Source organism: Crocuta crocuta, unplaced genomic scaffold, assembly GCF_008692635.1.
Source record: "Crocuta crocuta isolate KB4526 unplaced genomic scaffold, BGI_CrCroc_1.0 scaffold3, whole genome shotgun sequence".
Classification (NCBI taxonomy): Eukaryota; Metazoa; Chordata; class Mammalia; order Carnivora; family Hyaenidae; genus Crocuta; species Crocuta crocuta.
The window spans coordinates 7,413,318-7,436,559 of NW_027529934.1; the positions used below are offsets into that span (position 1 = coordinate 7,413,318).

At 44.4% G+C, this 23,242-nt stretch overlaps 1 protein-coding gene across 3 annotated transcripts in view; it reads left to right on the forward strand.

Moving 5' to 3' along the window:
- Positions 1–23,242, forward strand: part of CACNA1E (calcium voltage-gated channel subunit alpha1 E) — a 308,909-nt gene that overhangs the window by 253,825 nt on the left and 31,842 nt on the right. For all 3 annotated transcript variants that reach the window (XM_077763228.1, XM_077763229.1, XM_077763230.1), the window contains 10 exons: positions 5,933–5,944; positions 7,612–7,708; positions 10,477–10,637; positions 11,153–11,290; positions 12,141–12,342; positions 13,162–13,326; positions 13,993–14,103; positions 17,716–17,799; positions 18,804–18,929; positions 22,436–22,501. In XM_077763228.1, coding sequence (XP_077619354.1) covers positions 5,933–5,944; positions 7,612–7,708; positions 10,477–10,637; positions 11,153–11,290; positions 12,141–12,342; positions 13,162–13,326; positions 13,993–14,103; positions 17,716–17,799; positions 18,804–18,929; positions 22,436–22,501 — 1,162 coding nt within the window. The remainder of the gene's footprint in view (positions 1–5,932; positions 5,945–7,611; positions 7,709–10,476; positions 10,638–11,152; positions 11,291–12,140; positions 12,343–13,161; positions 13,327–13,992; positions 14,104–17,715; positions 17,800–18,803; positions 18,930–22,435; positions 22,502–23,242) is intronic.

Genomic DNA, 23,242 nt, shown 5'->3' on the forward strand with positions numbered 1-23,242 from the left:
TGTGTCTTCTTTCTTGATAACCCCTATTTTTCTGGAACTGAGAGGGGTGTCTCCCGAAGGAAGCCATGACTACACATTAATCTTGTGGGGGAAGAAAAGGAGTGGACAGAGTCCTGCTTCATGCAGAGAAGACCCATTTACCATTGAGCCAGACAGGTCATCCAGTTCCACTGTTCTGTGGAAGAAAATGAAGGATTGAAATTAAATTTAGCCATCAGGTAGCCAATTAACTGTGGATTTAGGATGCTGGCTGAGCTGGAATTGGAAATTTCCAGCAGTGAGCAGATAGAAGGATGTTTCTTGAGACTTCAGGTTTAAGAGTCACCTCGAGAATGACTTACCCTGACTTTCTGCCCGGTCAGGGACACTAAAGGTGATTAATGGCCATGGACTTTTGGGGCACCTACTGCTTCATTGCACCTGAGCTGCCTTGAAAAATTGGTTTTAGGGGGTGCCTGTGTGGCTCAGTCGGTTGAGTGTCCAACTCTTGATTTTGGCTTGGGTCATGATTTCATGGTTCATGAGATTGAGCCAAGCTCGCATCAGCCTCTGTACTGTCAGCACAGAGCCTGCTCTCTCCCTCTCTTACTGCCCCTCGCTCACTTATTCTCTCTCTCTCTCTCGCTCTCACTGCCTCTCAAAATAAGTCAATAAACATATGAGAAAACATAGGAAGTGGGTTTTGAGATGAATTAGGAGAGACAGAGCAGGAGCCATATGGACGAGGTGCCTGAAAGAAAGAGATAAGTTCTCAGTCTACCTGCTCTTGGCATTAAACTCCAGCATGCATGCTTTTGACAAACACTGGAAAATTCGTTGTCTGTTATATACACCACTGGTGCTGCTGGGAGATGTGCATTTGGAGACCTTTATCATACACAGGCAATGGGTGTGTATGCCCTAGCAATTCTCTTTATTAACCAGCACAGATTTGGGAGATGGTTGATTATAAATGCGACCTCAGCCTATGACCACATAACCAAGCAAAATGAAATGGGCCAGTCAGGGAACACAGCCCCATTCATGTGGTAGCCAACAATTCAGCTAACCAGCCTCAGATGCAAGAACCACCCTGCATGTGAGGCAAGCCTTCACAGATGTAGGAAGAACTCAATCCTGCAGGATTAGTAGAAATCCACCACAGTGCCCTCCAGATTTAAAAGTAAGTTTTAGAATAGCTCAGAACAGATTTCATGATGGGACTAGGAAAGGATCAACTCAGATCATGTGACCTGCAAGCCATCTGCTTAATCCACACTTACAGAGCCATGGCATAGGGAAATGTATTGGCTGGACTTCAGCCAGTGCCAAGGCCTTCTTGGAAGATCAGCACATGAGGGATCTCCAGTATGCTTAGAATATGAACACTAAGAAGCAAGACAAAACAGGTCACCATTCCCCAGACTGAATAACAAAACTTTTAGGAGACAATAAGGTGCTTTGCTGTCTTCTACTGCTTCTCAGAGCTTAGACCTTCCAGTTAGAGCATGGTGCAGCATTTTGCAAAGGAGAAAGTTTTCAAGGGGAATGATGAATGTGAATTGGGGGCTCATTGAGGTACATTTGCAAGAAGGAAAGTATTATGTGCTAACCACTTAGCATACAGTTAGTGCCCTGGTCACAGAGCAAAGAAAGCTGGCAGAGTCACAAAGGATTTAGGGCTCATGGGAGACCCCAAGTGGTGCTGAGGTATGGGTGAAGAAGAAAAATACACAAATAGATGAACTAGCCTTACCTACAGGTTCTAGACTTTTTTCTGGAGACTAGCATTGCCAACACAAAGAGATAAACTCTCGTTTCCATGGGTCTTTAGAATTTTTAAAGTGCTTTCAATCTTTGATTTATCACTTGAAAGTTTTATAGTTGAGAAATGGATCGCTGGAGACTGTTAACTACTTTGACTCATTTTGACTAGCTGCAAAACCAGTTCTTAAACAACTGGTATTTTTTATTTCAAGTTTAGGGGCTTCCTCTATTACATTAAACTCCCTTCTATCTCTGTTTTTGTAGTTATTTCTAAGCCATTAACCCCTGTAAACTCAACTTGTGGGCCTGGTGTGGCTCTCTCCTCAGCCTACAGACCCATCTGTCTCTGCTTAGAGCCAAGACGTATAGACCAGATGGAGAAGGGCATCCTTGACCTTGTCCATCTTGCTGCTCCATCTGTACCTTTTCCTTTCCGTGAACCCTTGGAGACCCTAGACTGATTAAGTTCAAGAGGATAGATAGCTCAATATTTGAGCTCAGGAACTGCTGGTTTCTTTTGCTGTTCCTTCTTTGGTAAACCCCCCCTGTGATTCCCTTCTGAAAAAACACTGTAACATCACAAATAAGGGCATAGATTTCAGAGCCTGACTTAGTTCTGAATCCTAGCATTATGAATTATTAGCTGCCTTAATAAGGCAGAACTCTCTGAACTTCTGTTTCCTCATCCATAGTGGAAATTAAAAATAACTGTGTTTTGGTCTTGTGAGAAGCAAGGTAAAATATATTCAGTGTCTGATATAGTGCCAAATACTTAGCAAGTGCATATTAAATGGTAGTTGTTATTGCCAACCAAATAATAGTCCCAGACACTTTAGCAAGGGTCAAGGCTCCTCACAGTGTGACCTCCTCTCCCCGCCTTACACTCCGGCAAGCCTGTCCTTCCTCTAATGCAAGAGCTTCCTTCAGATCCCTGTGCTGTTCTCTCGGAAACTCATGAGGGAGGGCAGAAGGCCATTCCGCTTAGAGGAGGAAGAGCTCTTCAGATTCCTACTCTGTCTCCCCCCCCCGCACCCCTCGCCATGGAAAGAGTTGGTTCCTTGCAGAAATAAATTGGAGAGCGTGTCCTTTGAGAAAGGGTGGGGGGTGGGGCTGGAAGTTGAAGAGTGAGATTACAGAGAATGATGAGTGATTATACATGAAAGATCTGGAGGGCAACTTGACAATTGAGCTGGAAAAGTCTCATCTTTTACTGATGAGACATAAGAGAAATGTGACTTTTTTTTTTCCTGGAGAGCAGCCAGGAACCAAATAAGTAGGAAATACGTGGGAAAATGGGTGGCTCAGATGAGTCCCAATTAAATTGGGACCAGTACATCTTACCATGTGAAATTATCCTCAGATTTTAACATTAGAATCAATTTCACTAATTAGCTAGGCAGTGTAAAAAAAAAATTCTGATTATACATGGAGTAACAAAGACTAACAAAGTGTTATCAAATGATTATATTTAAACAATTTGTAAAAAAGCACATGAATTATTTCAAAAATAATGTGCCTCAATTAAAGTGCTTGAGGTGCTTCCTCTGGTTTGATAAAACCTTTCCCTGACAATCTTCTTAACTTCGATAATGCCTTAAATAACTCTTGTATGCATGGATTTGGAAAAGGTACTTTAGCCTGGTGTATGTGTAAATTGTGATATATTTTAATTAATGTTAAAATTAATATTGGAGCTAAGTTGTTGAGACTTTTCTGGATTCTGTGGCTTTGTTATCCGGTATTCCTTTCATTTCAAATGGCAGTTTTCAAATCGGTGCTGAACATATGTTAACAAAACTGAGAAGCGAGTGTGCTTTTCTGCAACCACTCAAAATCAGAGCTTTTCAGTGGCTTCTCCTGTTTGAACCATGTGCAGGGCAATGACTAATCTTTATTTTGCTTTGGGCCTCTGTCTTCTTACTATCCTTGGCTCAACTTTGTGGGAGGAGGGGACAAGTATCCCCCCTCCCCCACTGTACATTGGCAGCTACAGTCAGTTGTTGAGATCAGAGTGTGCTATTAAGGAACCCCACTGTCCAAAACAAGGGACACACACATCACACGAGCAATGGGTCAGAGGTGCTCTTTGTTCCATAGCAGAATATTTTACTAGGATCCTGGAGCAAAATTAATTATAGAGAACAAATTCTGTCCTTTATCCAGCTGTGTGGGAAGAGCAAGAAATTTGGGGCCTTCCTTCATAAAATGGGCATCTGTGAGTATGAACCTCTGACAACCCGTTCAGATGCTACTGGACGTAAAGGTCTCAGAGTTGAGGACCTAGGCTAAGCAACAGGTAAAAGCCTGGAGTGTGTGACTCTAAATCTCCTGCCCATCCATTGATCCTGCTCTGTTCTCTCATTTTAGGGATATGGAAGGTTCTCCCTAAGCTTTTCCTCACTATGAATAGCCTGGGGAAAGGAAGGTGACCTGTGTAGTTGTTTTGGTGAAATTTTCAATCAAGTGATTACATTTTCCCATGGCACGTAGCTTGCGATTATACTTAATATTTGCTTATTTACTTGAGGTCTTTCCTCCTTACTAGACTTGGTAAGTTTCAAGAAGCTAGGGACCTCATTTGTTTTACTTATAGTGGTATACCACAGCTAGAAGAATATCTGGCATATACTAAGGACTACATCAGTGCTGTTATATGAGTGGATAAAGGTGTGTTTGGCCAGTCCACCACGAGTCCAGGCTTATGTATGAGAAGACACAGTTACAGCTCCCGGGAAGATACTATCTTTGCCTTCTGAACACTCAGAGGGTATCACATGAGAGACGGAAGATTTATAGCGCCTTGGGTTTAATTCCCAAATAACCATTAATTTGGCAATTCCAGTGAAAATTAATGTAAAATAATCATTAGAAGTCCTTGTGACATTTAGTGGTGTAACATAGGCTTGTGATAACATTAAAAAAAATTAAGAAAGGAGGAAAAGTACCCTTTAGAGCAACCAGTAACTAAGAACCACAGCCTGAATTCTAGCCATTTCTACATGGCTGCAGGCAGGTTCACCAGTGGAAATGTGGCTCACTTATTTAGTGATCTTATGCAAGACACATTTTCCTGGGGATGCAATTTCCTTTACAGTTAAGTGTATTTCAGGGACCTTTTCCAGCTCTAGAATTTGGTGAGCTATTTGACAGAGCCTGGAGCCAAAACCTGCTGTAGAGGTTTACTGGTTCGGAGCAAGAGCTCCTACCATCGTACAGTCTTGGCTTGAAGGCCCAGCTTGCCTGCTCATGCGAGGTCTTCCTTAACCTCTCTGAATCACGTCTGTAAAATGGGGATAGTCATATCTATGTCCTAAGGTTATTAGAAGGTCTAACTAAAGAGTTGCACTAAAAGTTCCTAGCATAGAGTCCAGCCAAGAATAAACATTCAGAAAGTTGGCTCTCGTTATTTCTATCTTAAGTATTTCATATTTATGCTCTCACCTTTTTTTGTTATTGGAAAGCCTCAAAATAGAGCTGGGACAGTTTTTCTTCAAGCAGCACAGCAAAAGCTCATGATAGACAGTCGGTCATTTAATTATTCAAAGTCATCCCTCTGTGTGACATCAGGACCTTGAAAGACAATGCCTTTCCCTATATTTTGAAGTGGTTTTAGGGTGTTACGCATCCGGCTTTTGAGAGAGTTCATGCTATCCCTGACAGAGTGATTGTGTGCCCCACTGCCAATGAACTTCTTCATAAGCATAGATACACCACGATGGCATAAAATGCCTTTCCCAAGAGAGTTTCTGGCCCAGAGCAGAGGCATAATTCCTCTATCCTGGTTTCTTCTAAATTCACTGGAAATAGTTTGTTTGAAGACTACAAAGGAAGTAAAAGACTATATTTAGGAAACATCAATGGACTGGGTTCCATGAAATAAAGCGCAGTATGGGGAAGGCCGTCTGGTTAGAGGCAGCTTCACTACACTTGCAAAGGGCCTTTGCCTATCCAGGTTGGAGAGGTGGGTGTGGAGCAAATGGTGCGCTGGCGCTTCCTTTCCCAAAGCGTGTGGACTCTGAAAGTGCCAAGGCTGTAAGTGGGAGCTCCTGGGCCTGTGCTTGTCCAATTCCCTGTCGCTGGAAGGTTTCCTGTCCTCCCTGAAGTTTTCTGACTGTCTCCTTCTCTCCACCCCCCTCTTTTTCTTTTTTTTTTTTTTTTAACTGCTTTCTGCTTGGATCCTCCATAGGAACGCCTTGGGGTAAATATTGTTCTCTCTTTTCTTTGAAGTAAAGAGTATGGGAAGTGGGCTTGGAGGAGGTTGCAAGTATGGTTGGGGAGGGAAGGAGCCTGCTCGTTGAGAAAGGAGCGGTGAGTTTATAGGAGTGGTAAGTTCTCATTGACAAGAGAACAAAAGTGCAGAGTTGCCAACCGTCTTGGAAAAGTGATCATTTTTATTGATTTAGGTATGTATTTGGCTTGGAAGTTGCCTTTTTCAGGTAGGTAGATACATGAATGTAATGCAGTAAAAGAGTTTATAAAATATACAAAACCCCTGGATGCAAAAGACCTTATAATGCAGTATTTTTACCTGATCTGTATTCAGAGCTCAAATCGAATAAAAGTGGCTTACAGGCCATGGCCTAGAGCCGTTAAGAGGGTCTTTAAATTCACATTCTGGGCAAAGCCAACATTCCTTGAATTCTACTAAATGTCATCCTACCTTGCCTTCTGTGGAAGATGATCTTTTATCTCCCTGTCAGGGGGGTGCAGAGAATGGCAGGAAGGACAGGGTAAAAGGCAGGCAGAGGCCCTTGTGGTTCCTGTCTGATGCTCTGGATCCCCTTTCCTTGAGCTGTCGGTGGAATGGTACTCTGGGCCAACATGGGGAAGGAACCAGATCCTGAGCTCAGTCTTTAGAGTCTCATTTCCCACCATCTGTGTCTTTTACAAATTGCAATTGTGTGAATTGAATGCAAAGATCTCAGGGGATAAGAAGGGTGGAGGGAGAAATGCAGGTTGATTTATTCATTTCATTCCTGAAAACAAAAAGAGAAGTGTATTTTACCTATTAGGAGCAAACGTTTCCAAGCAGCTGAATAGGGAGGCTCATTAGGGCAAGGATAAAGGTGGGCAGGGATTGGAGTTTGGGCCTTCTCCAACTGTATGGCTCTCTGCAGCCTGTGCTAGGTATAAGGCACCTCAGATGAGAAGGGACTGCTCACACGCACAGATAGTGTGAGCCAGAGTCCTGGCAAGGAGCCTCCGTGACATGCTTTCTCTAGAAGTGGCAGCCAACCCAGCAGGGGTGTCCTGTCCCTACTGCCCTTCCTCACCCTGCTCTCCCCTGAACTAATGAGCTCTGCAGAGGCGGCAAATGTAGAGCTGAAGAAAGGACCAGGTTAAGTCCTCTGAAGAGACTTGCGTTTAACCAGGGGTTACCAGCCCAGTCAACAAATGTCATTTGAGAGCCTGCTACTAAAGAAGTGCCAGACCAGGCACCTTGGGGATCCATAGTGGCCTACCAGTCACGTTCCATAGTCGATCTATCTCCATTCTCATTCTGCTGATGTGTTAATAACCAGCATCACTCTGGCCATTGGGGAGAGGAAGTGTTTATTATCATACTTATTACATGGATGCCTATGTGTGTGTGCACATGTGCTCTGTGTGGATATACATGAATGTGCATGTGCACATGAGTGTGTTCAAACTGGGGAGTGAATTGAAATTTTTCTCAGAGCCTGTTTTGTGGGCTCTTCCTGAAGGGAGTCCACTCTGACCTAGTATCTGGTCTCTTGCCTAACTGCCCCCCCCCCGCGCCCCCCCCACCGCCTCTGCTTTTACCTTGTTGTTGTTAATGCAGTAGTGTGAATGCACTTTCATTTGTCCCCCTGTCTTCTGATCCCTGGGGGCCTCTCCCTGCAGAACTAACAAGGGGCGGGACATCAAGACCATCAAATCTCTGAGGGTGCTCCGAGTTCTGAGGCCACTGAAGACCATCAAGCGCTTGCCCAAGCTCAAGGTAAGGTTTTCTGAGTCCCCTTCTCCCATCTTGTCTTTAGCCATGTTCTGCCTGCTTTCAGAGAATTATTTCTGAGAATATTCCTTTTGCTCACATAGGGACTGGGGTCCTTCCATCTGCCTGAATGAAAGGTCTTTGTTTCATAGAAAAATAACCAACCTGCCAAGAAATCTGTAAGGGGGCTTTGGCCTCTTGAGTCCAGACCCAGGTGGCATTTTAAACACACTGTGGCTGTGACGTGTCACTCAGAAAGAACCCTGTGCCATTAAGGTGGACCCAGAACACCAAAACGGAAGCAGCAGGAGTCCTCTGTCTATGTGGTGGACTGAATGCTAGGTCATGTTGAGTAACCAGGGATGGATAATTCCAGAAAAGGAAAGGATTTTCTAGCCCTGCCCCTTCATATTTTTAAGGCACAGATAGGTCAGTAACTCACCCAAGAACACAGTCATTTTTGGCAGAAGCAGAGCATGGGGAAGTGAGCTAACATGAATTCTCCCTGTTGCCAGGACCTGCACTTTTATAGGTATATTATGTTTTTTTTTTTAAATATAGTTTATTGTCAAGTTGGTTTCCATATAACACCCAGTACTCATCCCAACAAGTGCCTTCCTCCATGCCCATCACCCATTTTCCCCTCTCCCCCACCCCCCATCAACCCTCAATTTGTTCTCAGTATTTAAGAGTCTTTTATGGTTGCCTCCTTCCCTCTCCTTAACTATTTTTTCCCCTTCCCCTCCCCTATGGTCTTCTATTAAGTTTCTCCTGTTCCCCATATGAGTGAAAACATATGGTATCTGTCCTTCTCTGCCTGACTTATTTCACTTAAATACCCTCCAGTTCCATCCACGTTGCTACAAATGGCCAGACTTCATTCTTTCTCATCGCCATGTAATATTCCATTGTATAGATAGATAAACCACATCTTCTTGATCCATTCATCAGTTGGTGGACATTTAGGCTGTTTCCATGATTTGGCTGTCGTGGAAAGTGCTGCTATGAACATTGGGGTACATGTGCCCCTGTGCATCAGCACCCCTGTATCCCTTGGGTAAATTCCTAGCAGTGCCATTGCTGGGTCATAGGAGAGTTCTATTGTTAATTTTTTGAGGAACCACCACACTGTTTTCCAGAGGGGCTGCATCATAGGTATATTACCTTGATTCTCGTCCTTTCTAACCCGTGTCCTCCCTGCTCAACCCTCCTGGGACTCCTTCCCTCGCTGAGCCTTCCTGCCCTCAGCGTACGCTTTATCATTCAAGTCCAGTTTGCTAACACATTGAACCCTCCTCCTCCCTCACATACACTGCTGTTAATGGAAGCTGAAGAGTTTTTGTTAATGGGGAAGAGTTTTTCCTCCTGAGTTCCTGTGAGTGAGAGTTAGCCACCATGAGGGAGAAGGCCTAGTTCACAGCCCTGAGGTCCACTCATAGATGCACAGGCCACGTGGCCAGCCGAGTGAGCCCCCGCACCAGGCCCGAGCATGGTCTTCAGGTGCTATACACACCGTTCACTACAACCTTGTACCTGGTAATAGGCCCAGCATTGTACCAGGCCTCAGTCCATGCCCATAAATATTCATTCCTTTCTGCTCCACCCCAACAATATTGCCAGGGCCTGGGGCTGTAACCAATGTTGTTAGCTGCAGCCCAGAGTGGTCTCCTCTCTTCTGACTATGTTGGGGTCCTAAGGAGATCACAGACCGCATAATGAGATTAGTTAATAGGCTGGAGAATGCAACCCCAGCCTTGGTTAATTCCACTTAATTAGGAAGTGCTGGCTTCTCACTCTCTCTGCAGCTCCATCACCTGGGGGAAGTGTAGGTGGCTCTGATGATTCTACAAGGCTGCGTGCCGCTCACATTCCCTGCAGTGTTGAACTAATTAAACTGGTGATATTCACCCAGCACCGTGAAGAAACAACTGTACAAATGTGGCAACCGCACAAATGCAGTGCCACTATGGGGCTTGACTCTCCAGTGAGCTAAACCTAAAAACCTAGAAAATAACCTAAAAATGGCTTGAAATGCGTCGAATTCCTGTGTAACTCCTCACAGCTCAGGGCCTAGAATGGATTCTGCAGAACGACATCCGTGGCTTGTGACTGAAGTGCCAGTCTGAGTCTGTCCGCCCAGTCCACCCTTCTCTATGGGAAGGTGGCTCTCCGTCCCTTCCCACATCACCTGTTGAATCTCATCCCCAATACAGTCAGCTTTAAGCTAGAGAACATTTATGTGTGAAGTGTTGAACCTATCTTGATCAAATGTATGAATTAATTCAAAATATCATTAAAATAAAGGTGGTAATTTACTGCGCTCTCTGATCTATTTAGAAAGGTAAAGAGAAAACAATACACATGCAATATAGAAACCAAATCTAAGAAGGTCACCAAATAGATGTAAGGTTAGGGACAAGCCACTTAATGGCTAAAATGGGCTAAATGCTCTCAGAGATCCCTTTCTGCAGTAGATTTCTGTCCCTCCCGGTGACTGGAGTATACCTCTTGGGGTCCCACAAAGGACTTCCACCACCACCTGGTGCCTTTTGGCCTGTACTGCTTTGGGGTTTACTTTCAGATTCAGAGCACCTTCCAAGTGGTAGGTCCTTGCAGTCATGACCAGCTTGGAAGCCAGCTCCAAATCCCATGGTAATGTCTCCTGGGGCACTTTCTCAGTGGGGCTGTCTGGTGGTGATGTGGCCCCAACTCAGTGCTAGACAAATGCACAGCCCATTCCAGGGACTCACAGTGCTCTTTACTTCTCTTTGCAGGCTGTCTTTGACTGTGTGGTGACTTCCTTGAAGAATGTATTCAACATCCTCATTGTCTACAAGCTCTTCATGTTCATCTTTGCTGTCATCGCGGTTCAGCTCTTCAAGGGAAAGTTCTTTTATTGCACGGACAGTTCCAAGGACACAGAGAAGGAGTGCATGTAAGTGCACCCAGCACACGCCACTCACTTCCTGTGAAAGTATGATCCAGTGGTGCCCACGTGACCCTCCACAGATAGGCCTTCTCTTTCTCTCTTACCCATCTCTTATTTTTTATTTTGGAAAAAAAGGCAAACTAGGGAACCGCTAAACTTTTGTGTCACACATGGTACATGGCATTTTACATACAGTTTCTCATTTTACATCTTTACAATGACCTTTTGAGATAGGTTTCATTTACATATTCTAGATGTGGAAGCTGAGGCTCAGAAAGTTTAGACTGCTCAAGGTTACACAGTGACTAGTAAAACAATTAGGATTTCATCTTCCATGTCTACTGGGCACCAAATGCCACTTTTATTCTGCAATGATAGACTGCCTTTAATAATACACTGCTTTCCTCCTTGCATTTGTATCCTGATTATTACTTAGCCACATGACTGAAGTTTGTAGAGATTCCTGACTCCCCCATGAGCTATAGTGAAGAGGCCCTATTTCATTTGTACTCTGGTTTTAGAGGCAACTATGTAGATCATGAGAAAAACAAGATGGAGGTGAAAGGCCGGGAATGGAAGCGCCACGAATTCCACTACGACAACATTATCTGGGCCCTGCTGACCCTCTTCACTGTCTCCACAGGGGAAGGATGGCCTCAGTGAGTGATGGGTTTGAGTTGGCATGCTTGTCTGTGAGCTGGGATAGAACCACATGGTGCCTTGAGAAGCTTATTCAAGATGAACAAGGCTAGCCCTTTGTTATTAATACCAGGGAAAGTAAGTGGTTATGAGTGGGTGAGAGGTGGAAGAGAGGAAAAATGAAAAAACTTAAAGCAAAAATCAAGAGGGCGATAACAAAGTCAGAAATATTTGAAACTCTTCTTGTTTTAGCCAATTATTGAGTTGAGTGGAGTCATCTGACTCATGTAGAACAAATGAGTTTTGAACAGCTCTCCACCCCTTAAAAGAATACCTGGGGACTGTTTTAGATACATTTATCTTCCATGTTGGCCCTTAACCATAGGATTGAGGGTTAAGAATGAGGTGGAAGAATTCAGAGACACTTTATGCAATCACACCTCTATGAAGAAGACAACAGAATGCAGTTTCTTAGGCTGCTGATGGCTGATTTTTCAGAGGCTTGGCAATTACTAAGACCCTACTTTCTGGTGGCAGCATACTCTATTGGCAATACCCCAAATGGAAATCCAGGGGTCTCTTAGTATTGAATATGACAACCTAAGCTATAAAATAATGTCACTCTGTTGCTTACCAGTTGGTTGCATGATGGAACAGGGCCTAGAAAAAGCAATGGATTGGGGAGGTGGGGGGGAGGTTACTGGATCTTCACCAACTTGACTGTGGATCCTAAAAATGGTGGATCTGCAAAGTCAAGGAAGTCACATAAGAAAATATAATAGGTGGCACATCTCCTAATGAAGCCATTAAGTCAGAGCCACTGCCAAGATTGCCATCCATCATCCAAGCCCCCTCATTCTGTCCCTACAGAGTCTTACAGCATTCTGTCGATGTGACAGAGGAAGACCGAGGACCAAGCCGCAGCAACCGCATGGAGATGTCCATCTTTTACGTGGTCTACTTTGTGGTCTTCCCTTTCTTCTTTGTCAATATCTTTGTGGCTCTCATCATCATCACCTTCCAGGAGCAAGGGGACAAGATGATGGAGGAGTGCAGCCTGGAGAAGAACGAGGTAAAAACAAGTGGTCTAGAGCATGGGACAGCAGGAGCTCCAGAAAGGGCTCTTGGAACAGCAGTGGTAGGAAGGGAGACTGAATGTTCTTGACTTTATAAAAAAGGACAGAGAGAAGATGGGAAAAATTAATTATTCAGTCACTAAGTAAACTTTTTTTTTAAGAATCAGCTCTTTTAAGACTTAGGCATGAGGCACAGAGAACTGGAAGGTTTAAGATGTAGTCCTTGCCCTTATGCACCGAATAGTCTAGAAGTGGTGGTAAAAGATGTGTGCCAAAATTACCACATTAAGACATTTGCTTACCTGGCTCTGTCCCTCTGTGGCATGTATTTGCTATAAGAATAGGGGATATGGTTTGCTTATTGCTGCTTTTCCAGTAACAAGCATAGTTCTGGCACATTATAGGGTTCATTATTTTTGTAATGGAATGGAACCTGAGAATGTTCGAGACTATGAGAGAAATACAAATAAAGTGCTCTGGGAATGCATAGGGAGATAGATTTTTACTTCTGATGGAGAGCATCAGGTAAGGCTTCCTGCCTAATCACCTCAGCCACAGGCTGTGTAAAAGGACATTATTAGTAACCACAAAGTCCATATCCCATGTGACATCCCAGTGCTGTGTATTCATTTAAAAGTGACCACGCACCTTTGTTTTGTCCACATAATCCCTGTTGCCAATTTTCCTTTTGCTTGTCTAGCCCTGCCTTTGTTTTCATACACTGTCCTGTTTTCCTAGCCACCTAACAGAGAGCCCACCAATGTGCAAAGTTTAGGGAACTTGAGCGTGAGCTAATAGCTGTGACTTTCCTTCAGAGGGCGTGCATCGACTTTGCCATCAGCGCCAAACCTCTCACCCGCTACATGCCGCAGAACAGGCACACCTTCCAGTACCGCGTCTGGCACTTCGTGGTGTCGCCATCCTTTGAGTACACCATTATGGCCATGATCGCCTTGAACACCGTCGTGCTGATGATGAAGGTGAGGAGGTGGCGGCTTGGGAGGCTTTCGGCAGACTGAGCCTTGGGGCCCGTTCCCTCACAGACCAGTTGCATGTGCACTCGAGACACTGGGCAGACACTCCAGCATTCAAGTCTGTTGCCTCCTTACCACCTTCTCCACTGTGGAATATCTTTTTGACCTTGCCCCAGTCAACAGCCCAGCTTCTGGGTCTTTGGGGCAAAATGCAGTGAGACATATCATAGCATAGTAGGACAGTAGCTCCCAGGACCAGAGGTGCTGGTGGGAGTCAGATTCAGACAAGAGCTGAAATGTGTGATCTAGATGATCATGGGATTCTAGAGGACTGTTGGAAGAGGTTTGAGCTTACATAATAATAAATGACAAAGTAATTAACTCCAGAAAATGTTTCTGACCTGCCTACCTTCATCTCTAGGAAGACTGGCTATTTTTGCTCATAAGTAGCCACAGCCGGGCATGGTCTGTGCCTCCCTCTGTTTTATTTCATCCTTCCACATGGGATCTGCCATCCTCCTCTCCGGCATTCGATGTCCACCTCTCCTCCGACACCACACGCCAGAGTGTCCCCCAAGGGCAGGGATGAGAGATGGCCAGCCTCGGTGACAAAGACTACCCCCCTCACCTTAAGGGTTTGATTCTTTTTCTCCTCTTTTCTCTTCTTGGCAGTACTACTCTGCTCCCTGTACCTATGAGCTGGCCCTGAAGTACCTGAATATTGCCTTCACCATGGTGTTTTCCCTGGAATGTGTCCTCAAGATCATCGCTTTTGGCTTCCTGGTAGGTCATGGCATTTATCCCAGCGTCACACTTGTCTTCCCTTCCTTTTGGATGCCTTCCCAGCCTTTGTCGGGAGGGGAGTGGTTACCGCTATTCCAGAAATGGTTCACACACCTGACCTAATTGTGGGCCTGCTCAGTAAACTGCCGTAGAGACAAGAGGCTGTGTGGGGGTGTGAGGAGAAAGGGCAGAGGTCCCCCAGCTCCAAGCTCATCTAGCCGTCAGCTCTGGGCCTGTCAGGTTCCGTCAGTGGTCGAGGGTGACAGTCGTTGGGTCTTGCTAGAACCGCAGTTTATTTATTGATAGGAACAAAACAGAGATTGGACTCGTAAGCCTTGAGTGTTTATTTATTGGTAGAACGTATAAGATTTTATAATTCAAATGGGAAAATACCTGTCCCTCTTAGCCTCAAACATAGCCGATACTAGATTTTACCTAATTGTCTTCCTCCCATTAGTTGCATGAAGTGTAAGTTCTGCCTATAAAAATAAATGTTTATTGCTTAAGTTTCCAAAGGCTAATGACCTTTAAAGTGTGTGCGGGGGGGGAGGGGAGAGACAGGTTGATAGGCAGGTATACTGGAATTAGGTTTGAGGGGGGTTGTGGTGAGTTTTTCTTGTATGAGTCTTTTACTTTTCCTCAACTATTAATTATAATCGTTTGGCACATTCTTGCATCTGCTCTCAACAGTGTTAAGCAAACCTAGCCCTTTGCTTCAGTGTCCAATAAACAAAATCATTGTCTCTGCCACCCCCCCTTCTTGTTTCAGCGTTTACAGTGAGATCAGTGGGATGCAGATAAACCCACTTGACAGCTGTTTCACACTTATTTAGTGTGTGAGCTACCATTTCAAATTATGTGTTCATGTGGCTTTCCCTGCAAGAAAAGAAACTTTGCTTATTATCTGAAAAAGGGTTTGTCTGGTAGCAGTTTTAGCAGGGACTCTGGGCTGGGCCTGATAATTCTGAGTGTCGATTGTAGGGGTTGCTGTTGGCATCCTGATGGGTCTTTGAAAAGTCATTAACTTGATGGTTTGGGGAGGGGAGTTGAACAGAACCCATTGCAGGTGGCTCTATTGTTGTTTGCCTGACTCCCCTTTGAGTATTTTGAGACTTGAGGAAATAAAAAAGTAAAAAGAAATTGTCACCAACAAAGATGCCTTTATAATACAGTCTAGACTGCCCTGAGCAGGGTGAGCAGAGTGAGGGAGAAGCTGGTGCCACGACAGGGAAAGTTTTTCTATGCATCTTGATTACTTGCATGTACTATTGACATTGTCTGTGACTTAGGTCCCCAACCGTGTGTTAATTACAGTGAATGCTGAATACATACTTACAAGCTTAACTAGACTCAGCCCCCAAAGCCCGCCTCCTTCCCACCCTCACTTCCATCTTTAATTCAAGGTCTAGAGGCATTTTCACCCGTTAAAAGGTACCACTAGTTCCAAACAAGTCTTTACACTGATATAGTATGCTGGTTTCTCAGAATATCCTAATATATACTATTTTGTCAGATCCCCTCTTAATGACTCTGCAATACGCATGGCAGATGCCATCATTATTGTTGATGTTGTTCATTTAAATGAATTTGAAGTTCAGACAAATGGTATAGCTTTTTTAAAGATGATGCAACAGGGGCACCTGGGTGGCTCAATCATGTAAGCACCTGACTCTTGATTTGGGCTCAGGTCATGATCTCATGGTTCGTGGGTTTGAGCCCCATGTTAGGCTCTGCTCTGTCAGTGCAGAGCCTGCTTGGGATCTCTCTCCCTTTCTCTTTGCTCTGTCCCTCCTCTGCTCACATTCAATCTCTCTCTCCCTCCCTTCCTCTCTCTCTCTCTCGCACTCTCTCTCTCTCTCTCTCTCAAAATAAAAAATAAATAAACTTAAAAAGAAGATGACACAATAAAAGGCAGTAGAATTGGAAAGTGGGATGGGAATAAAAAAGGAAGAAGAAAAAAGAGAGAACAAACATACATTGGTTGCCATATTAAGTACCCAACTCTTTATATATTATTCATTTTAGCTTTATAACAGCTCTTTTAGTTAGGCATTACAGTTTCTTTTATGGATGGGTTAGGGCTCAAGAAAATTCAGAACTTTGCCCCAGGTTACTAAAAGGCAGAGCCAGCTTTCAGGTCATGGTCTAATCTGAGTTGAAAGCCCATGCTCTGGCCACAGTAATCCACTAGTCTACACTATACTAAAACTCCTTGAACTGGAATCCAGAGCTTCTGTCCTCTAAGACCTAGATTCATGTTCTCTCTATTAGATGAGGGCCTATCTAAGAATTCAGAAGCTCACTCCAGGTTGGGAATAGTAGAGCCCAGAGAAATGATGAACTCAGAGACTCAACTTAGTTCCACTCCTGAGGAAGTAGGTACTCTTCGCGGAACGTGAGTTTGTGAGGCTGTGTATCCTGTTTCTCCACATGCCCAGCAGATGCACCTCTCTAAGCCTTAGTTTTGTCTTTCAAAATGAGGATCACAATAGCTGCCTTATAGCCTTAGACACTTTGCTGTGTTTACCCAGTTAGGCAATGTACCCAAGATCTTTAAGGCTCTAGTTCTGAGTAGGTGCTCATAAAGGTAGCTTTTGCTCTTACCACACTCCTTTGCTCTCACTACTGCATATCTCTGCTGATTCTTCTTGCCACTCCTGCCGATGAGTATTTTATGAACATAGGGTATCTATCATGACGTACCTGTAGGATCTATGGGAGAAACAAATGAACTGTAAGAATGCCAAAGGACTACCCCATATCTGGCACATGTCATAAAATTCACTAAGGCTCATTGTGAGGGTAGAGGGGGTTAACTTTAGATATGCTCTGAGAGTCTCTTATGGGAGGTGCTGCCCAAGGACAAGCCAGTGACTTTGGAAACCCAAGTATTCTTCTTTTAAGGAATATTGTCCAAGGACTGTGTTCACCGGAGCACTGGAGATGGTTGTACACTGTTAAGCAGAGTGTTACATGGTTGGTGCATTTTCCAGGTCCTTTATGTCTCCTCCATTTCCTTCAGCGCACTCATTTTATCACTCAAAAGCTGTAACAAAGCAGAGAAAGAGGGGAAAGATGAAGTCTACTTGTCCTATTGCCCCATGGAGTTAGGAGGAGATTTTTGGCACATCTTTGACCTTTAATCACTTAGAACATCTCTGTGACTTTCATTCATAGTTGAAATTTAGGACTGTATATTTATAGGGTCACATGATATAATATAGAAGATTTAAAAGTTGTAGAAAGCCTTAGAGTAATATTGTAAATAATTTTATTGCCTTATGGGTAACAATGATCTTTCCTTTATGATGTTCTTGGCCACAAATCTTTTTCTTACATATTTTTATGTAACTTTTTATTGACATCTTCATAAACAAGGTCTTCAAGTAGTGATGAGACTGCTTCCCAAATGAGAAATTCCCAAATCAGTAAAAGAGAAATAGCATTTCTGGTTTGACATAGGAAGCTAAACCAAAGTTAGAATGACCTTGTACGTGAATTGACAAGTGTTAATTCCAAGTTACAAACTTATGTAATGAAAGATATCTCTTTGCCATTTCTTTTTCTTTTCCTCCTTTTTCTGATGCTCCTATGTCCGAATTCACATGGCAGAACTATTTTCGAGACACCTGGAATATCTTTGACTTTATCACCGTGATTGGCAGTATCACAGAAATCATTCTGACAGACAGCAAGGTGAGTGGCTTAGACATCCTTGTCTTTTTTTTTTTTTTTAATTATGTTTTATTTATTTCTGAGGGAGAGAGATTGAGAGAGAGAGAGCATGAGCAGGGAAGGGTCAGAGAGAGAGGGAGACACAGAATCTGAAACAGGCTCCAGGCTCTGAGCTACCTGTCAGCACAGAGCCTGACGTGGGGCTCGAAGCCACAAACCGTGAGATCATGACCTGAGCTGAAGTCGGACACTTAACCGACTGAGCCACCCAGGTGCTCCCAGACATTCTTGTCTTTAAGCTTGGCCCTGGAATAGCATAAAAAAAATCCTCTGTGCACATAGCCCATTTTTAACTCATCCAGCCAAATGTGTAGCCCTCTCAGTGTTAGGAGTTCGTTTCCTCACTCCCCAAGCATCAGCCAGAAAATGCAAACGTTGGAGGGACACTGGATCTCATGGAAGGTTTTGTTTCATTTGCATGACTCACATAGCAGCTACCTGATGGGGTGAGTGCAATAGAGCGTACCAGAAGAGGGCTCATGTACAGTGTCCTGTTGGGTTCTTCAGGAGGCACAAGAGAGGCATACTGTCCTTGCCATCATAGTTGTTAGACCGGAATTGTTTATCCTAAAGAAGACTTGGAGGGCTCATCATAACTGTTTGAATGTTGACATGGCCCTCATATGTCCTGGAGGGGTGATTAGGTCTGTTCTTGGGCATCTAAGTGCAGTGAGGACCACTAGGGCCACTTAGAAGATGAAGGAGGCTAGTTTTGTCTGATCTACACAAGGCACTCTTCTTGGGTCCTACCCATACCCTTCTACCTGGGACTAGAGGGCGGGCCTGGGAAGGCTTAGAGAGATGGTCCTCACTGGCCCATCACTTGAAGATGGGGTTGAAAACAAGACAAGAGTCTGTGTCCAATTCTGTGATCTGAATGAGGGATACATATGCAAATGCTAGTGCTGAGTTTTTGCTAAATGACTATAATGTCACTAATTATATGCTTCCTTTTGGTCCACCAGCTGGTGAACACCAGTGGCTTCAATATGAGCTTTCTGAAGCTGTTCCGAGCTGCCCGTCTCATCAAGCTTCTACGTCAGGGCTATACCATCCGTATTTTACTTTGGACTTTTGTACAGTCCTTTAAGGTAAGCGGCACCAGATCATCCTCTCTTTCTTATCATACAGCACAGCCGGGCCACACAGTGTCATTACACTGGTCCCTTCACTTCTAGGAATGAGTGTCAGAAGCATTAGATGAATACAGCAGTGCTTAGTTATAATGCAGCTCAGCCAGGCAGCAGGCAGCTTGTGTTCCACTGGAGAGAGTCTCATTCTAGAAAAACACCTCCACATTATAACTCATTTCCCTTCTTTGTTCACTGAGGCCTGTTTTATGAGGTATGTTTCCTCCCCAGGTATCCCAAAATGCCCCCAAGCAATCATGTCCATGTAGAGAGCCAGACACCTGTAGTTGAGCATCTTCTGCATTTTCAGGGACTTGCCAGTGGTTTTATGTCACATTAACAGTATTTCAAAGGACTCCTTGAGTTGTGTTTGATTGCAAGATGACTCATACAGTCCCATCCGTGCCTTCATCGGTGTGTTTCCTGAACCACCGAATGGTGGCATGCTAATGGCCACCTCTGTGTCTTACTATCAGATAGGATGCTTGGGCAAGGTTAACGCAGTGAGCTTCTTTAAATAGTCTCCAGAGGGTGTACAGAGGGAATAATAATGGTCTCAAGGGGGCGTAATAAATGAAGTTTAAAAGATACCTGAAACCCACTGTAATGACAGAAACTTCCTGTAAAAGAAGTTTTCCAAACATATTTAAATGTCTGCAGGCAGTAGCAGATATCATAGTTTGTTTGTTTTTAAGGCTTTGGGAGTCTAAGTGCTGCTCAAATGCCTACTATTTCCTCTTATTAAAAAAAGCTTTTGGGGCTACCTGGGTGGCTCAGCTGGTTACGTGTCCATCTCTTGATTTTGGCTCAGTCATGATTTTATGGTCATGAGATTAAGCCCCATGTTGAATCCTGAGACAGGCTCCATGCTGGCCATGAAGCCTGCTTAAGATTCTTTCTCTCCCTCTCCCTCTGCTCCTCCCCACTCACGCGTGCTCGCTCCCTCTCTCTGTCTATTAAAAAAAAAAAAAAAAAAGCTTTTCAATGAATGTGCTTTAAAAATAAATTTGATGAAGTTGATTCAAAGATGAGAAATCATGAATTTACTAAATTACCTCCTTTATTTTAATTGTTTATGTATTTTAATTGAACCAAAGAGAGTAAGCCAGCAAATTCAGTGGTTTCCTCATCCTTTGGAAAGTGTGTACCCTACACCATCATTATTGACTTATTCTCCATTGAGATCCTGCGTGTTTGATATATGAAAACAGTTGTAAGGATGTTCAGGCCCCTACAAGCATCCTTGACATTTTTATCATATCCAGAGTAGTTGTTTGGTGCCATAACTCCCACGGAGGCCTCGCCTCAATGGAAAGAATTTTTCCAAGGCCACACAACAGAGGAGAAATCTGAAACCTTAGCAAGAAATTACTGAGTCTCAGGCGAATTTAGATTTAGAATCTGATACACAAGACACTCTTAAAACCTTTTTGTTAGAGACCTTTCGAACAAGTTACAGTTAGTGAGTCTCTCAAGAAATATGGGTCAGTCTGTCATATTATCATGCTTGCCAGTTCTCTGTAAAACTGCATACTGTTGAGGGCAAAGAAAAGCATGTCAAAAACTGATGACCAAATGGTTGTCTTATTGCAGTGATTATAGAACAGTGATGACAAGGTGAATCAGCCTCCAGGTGACACTGTGATGGATAGGTGTTTCCTTTTAGGAGCAGTCCCAGGACACAGTATAGAATTGTTCCCTGGAAGTCGGCCTAACAAAGCTGCCTCTGCAAACACACAGCAAGGAGCCACACAGTATAAACTGCCGGGGAGACCATGGCCTACCCAAGCCGTGCCCCTCCCCAGCCGTGAGCATAGCCCAGTTCTCCAACCACTGACTCCTACTTCGTTCTTCCCTCTTTATCCTTATTTTGAGTTAGAATTTGTAACATGATAAGAAAGGAGATCAGAATGAATCTTTGCTCTTCTCCCAAAAGCTGGGGGGATAAGGAGAGGTGAGCTAGGGACTGGAGACTGCGGAGTGTAGAAGGTAGAGTAAGGGCAGAAAGTAAGCAGAAGGTGAGAGAAGGTAGCAGCAGGTAAAGGGGTAAGAAACCTGCCTTCCTGCACCCTCCTTTCACCAGAGGAGTCTTCACATGGCCCTTTGAAAGGCAGCCATTTCTCTTCACAGATCCTGGGAGTCAGCACCTCGCTAGAGCGGGATTTTCTTCGCAACTTGGTTGCATTTTAATTTTACCTTTTATTCTAAAGTCTATTCTAAAAGTCTCCGAAGGCTCTTCATTTAGTTAGCTCTCTTGATAAGTACTGCCCTGCCCCTGCAGTCTGAAAGCCTTCAACAGGTCTCCTGGGATTCACACTGCACAAGCTCAGGATAGAGTGGAGACTCCTAGCTGCACGGTCCTCCAGGAAGCTTCCTGAATGGTAAAGGAGAGAGACTTCCGTGTCAGCACAGAGACCACCCCCAAATCATAGAGCCCTCCCTGGCCCCCAAACCAAACTGCCCTACATGCTCCCCCAGCCACTTCTCTGTAGGTAGGCAGTTACCTACCTCACATTCCTTTCATTTGCCCCCTTCACCCCTATAGTTGAAATGTTATCGTCACACAGTGGCAGTTAGCTTGCATGATATGGAATTTTGTGCCGCATGGCTTCATGGCGGGGTTTTGCAGTGGCTAACACTTTTGAGGCTTTTTGGAATTTTGCATGATACATAGTGAAGTGTCAGGAGGCTTAAACTTTGGGAAAAGATGTTTTATCAGAAGATGAAGGGGTCTTCTAGGAACTGATGAACAACTGAGAGCCTTAGCCAGTTTCTTTGCTTCCAGATTCTCTGTTATGGGCTTGGCATTGAGTGAGGGTGTGGAAAGGGGTAACAGGTATTTGGGGGCCAAAGCTAGGTGCTTTCTATTAATTTGCATCACAACTGGGGCGCCTGGGTGGCTTAGTCGGTTAAGCGTCCGACTTTTCACTTAGGTCATGATCTCACGGTTCGTGAGTTCGAGCCCTGCGTCGGGCTCTGTGCTGACTGCCAGCTCAGAGCCTGGAGCCTGTTTCAGTCTGTGACTCCCTCTCTCTCTGACCCTCCCCTGCTCACGCTGTCTCTCTCTCCTAGAAATAAATTAAAAAAAAAACATTAAAAAAAATTTTAAAAAAAATTTGCATCACAACTGCCCGGGTTATTAATATTCTGCATGCAAAGTGGGATTCATTCCTGGAAGTTTCCCCAGCTCTCCTTGGAGATCTGGGCCACACTTCTGGGTGAATGAATATTCTTGAGGAAGGGGAATGACAAGTCTCTCGATGGACACTAGCTTGCATATTTGTCAGAGGACATGGACATCTACAAAAGTATGGTACTCCGAATCAGAATAGCCCCAGGGAACAGAGTCCCAGCCCTGCATTTAAATCAGCTTCAGGGCAAGAATTCTAGTGCTGCCTGTAACTGTGGGTGAAGCCTGTGAGCTGCTTCTCTTTGAATTCATGTCCCTGTCTCTGCTTTCTTTCCAGGCCCTTCCCTATGTCTGCCTTTTGATTGCCATGCTTTTCTTCATCTATGCCATCATTGGGATGCAGGTGAGCTTATATATTGGGACCTGGTTGGGGACAGTTCTTGCCCAGATTGTCACTGGCTCACCAGCCTGAGCATCCAAGATAGAGGCCACTTTGAGCCCCTTGTTGCCCAAGGCATGCTCCCAAGATCTTCTTGCAATGTCACCTTGGGAATTTTACATATGCACAGTCCCCCACTCAGGTTGCCAAGGGATTTGCAGTGGTCTGGTACACGGGTTTCCTCTGAGGTTATCAGATCATGGTGCCAACTTACAAGTAGCGGGACTTCTGTGGACACAACAGCAGGACTAAAGCAAAGGTGACCCTATTGTTCTCAGCCAGAGAAGTTCCCTGTGAGACCAAGGAGGGGGTGAGCATCTCCTCTCAGCATCTCCTGTATTTGAGCCAGACCTAAAAGAAGGTCAGATGGTTGTTCCCTTGTATACAGCAACACAGAGTATATCTGAGTTAAGTCTTGAATGGCTGAGATTTATGCCCTAAGACCCACCACTGGGAACAACTCAAAGGGATCCTAGCAGCCTGCCTAATCCTAGGGACACCCAAGGGCCATGCGCCTGCTGATTCCTCTTGAAAGGCTGTGCAGCTTCCTGGACAGCTCTCTTGGGTTACCACATCCTTCCCACATGCAGAGTTGAGAAGTGGATCAGGTTCCCGCCCTAGATATTTATGCAGGTAGCCAGAGGCCCACTGGGCAGGAGATGCCATAAGCTCTTTCTCAAGTGACTGTCATTTGTGGCAGGTGGA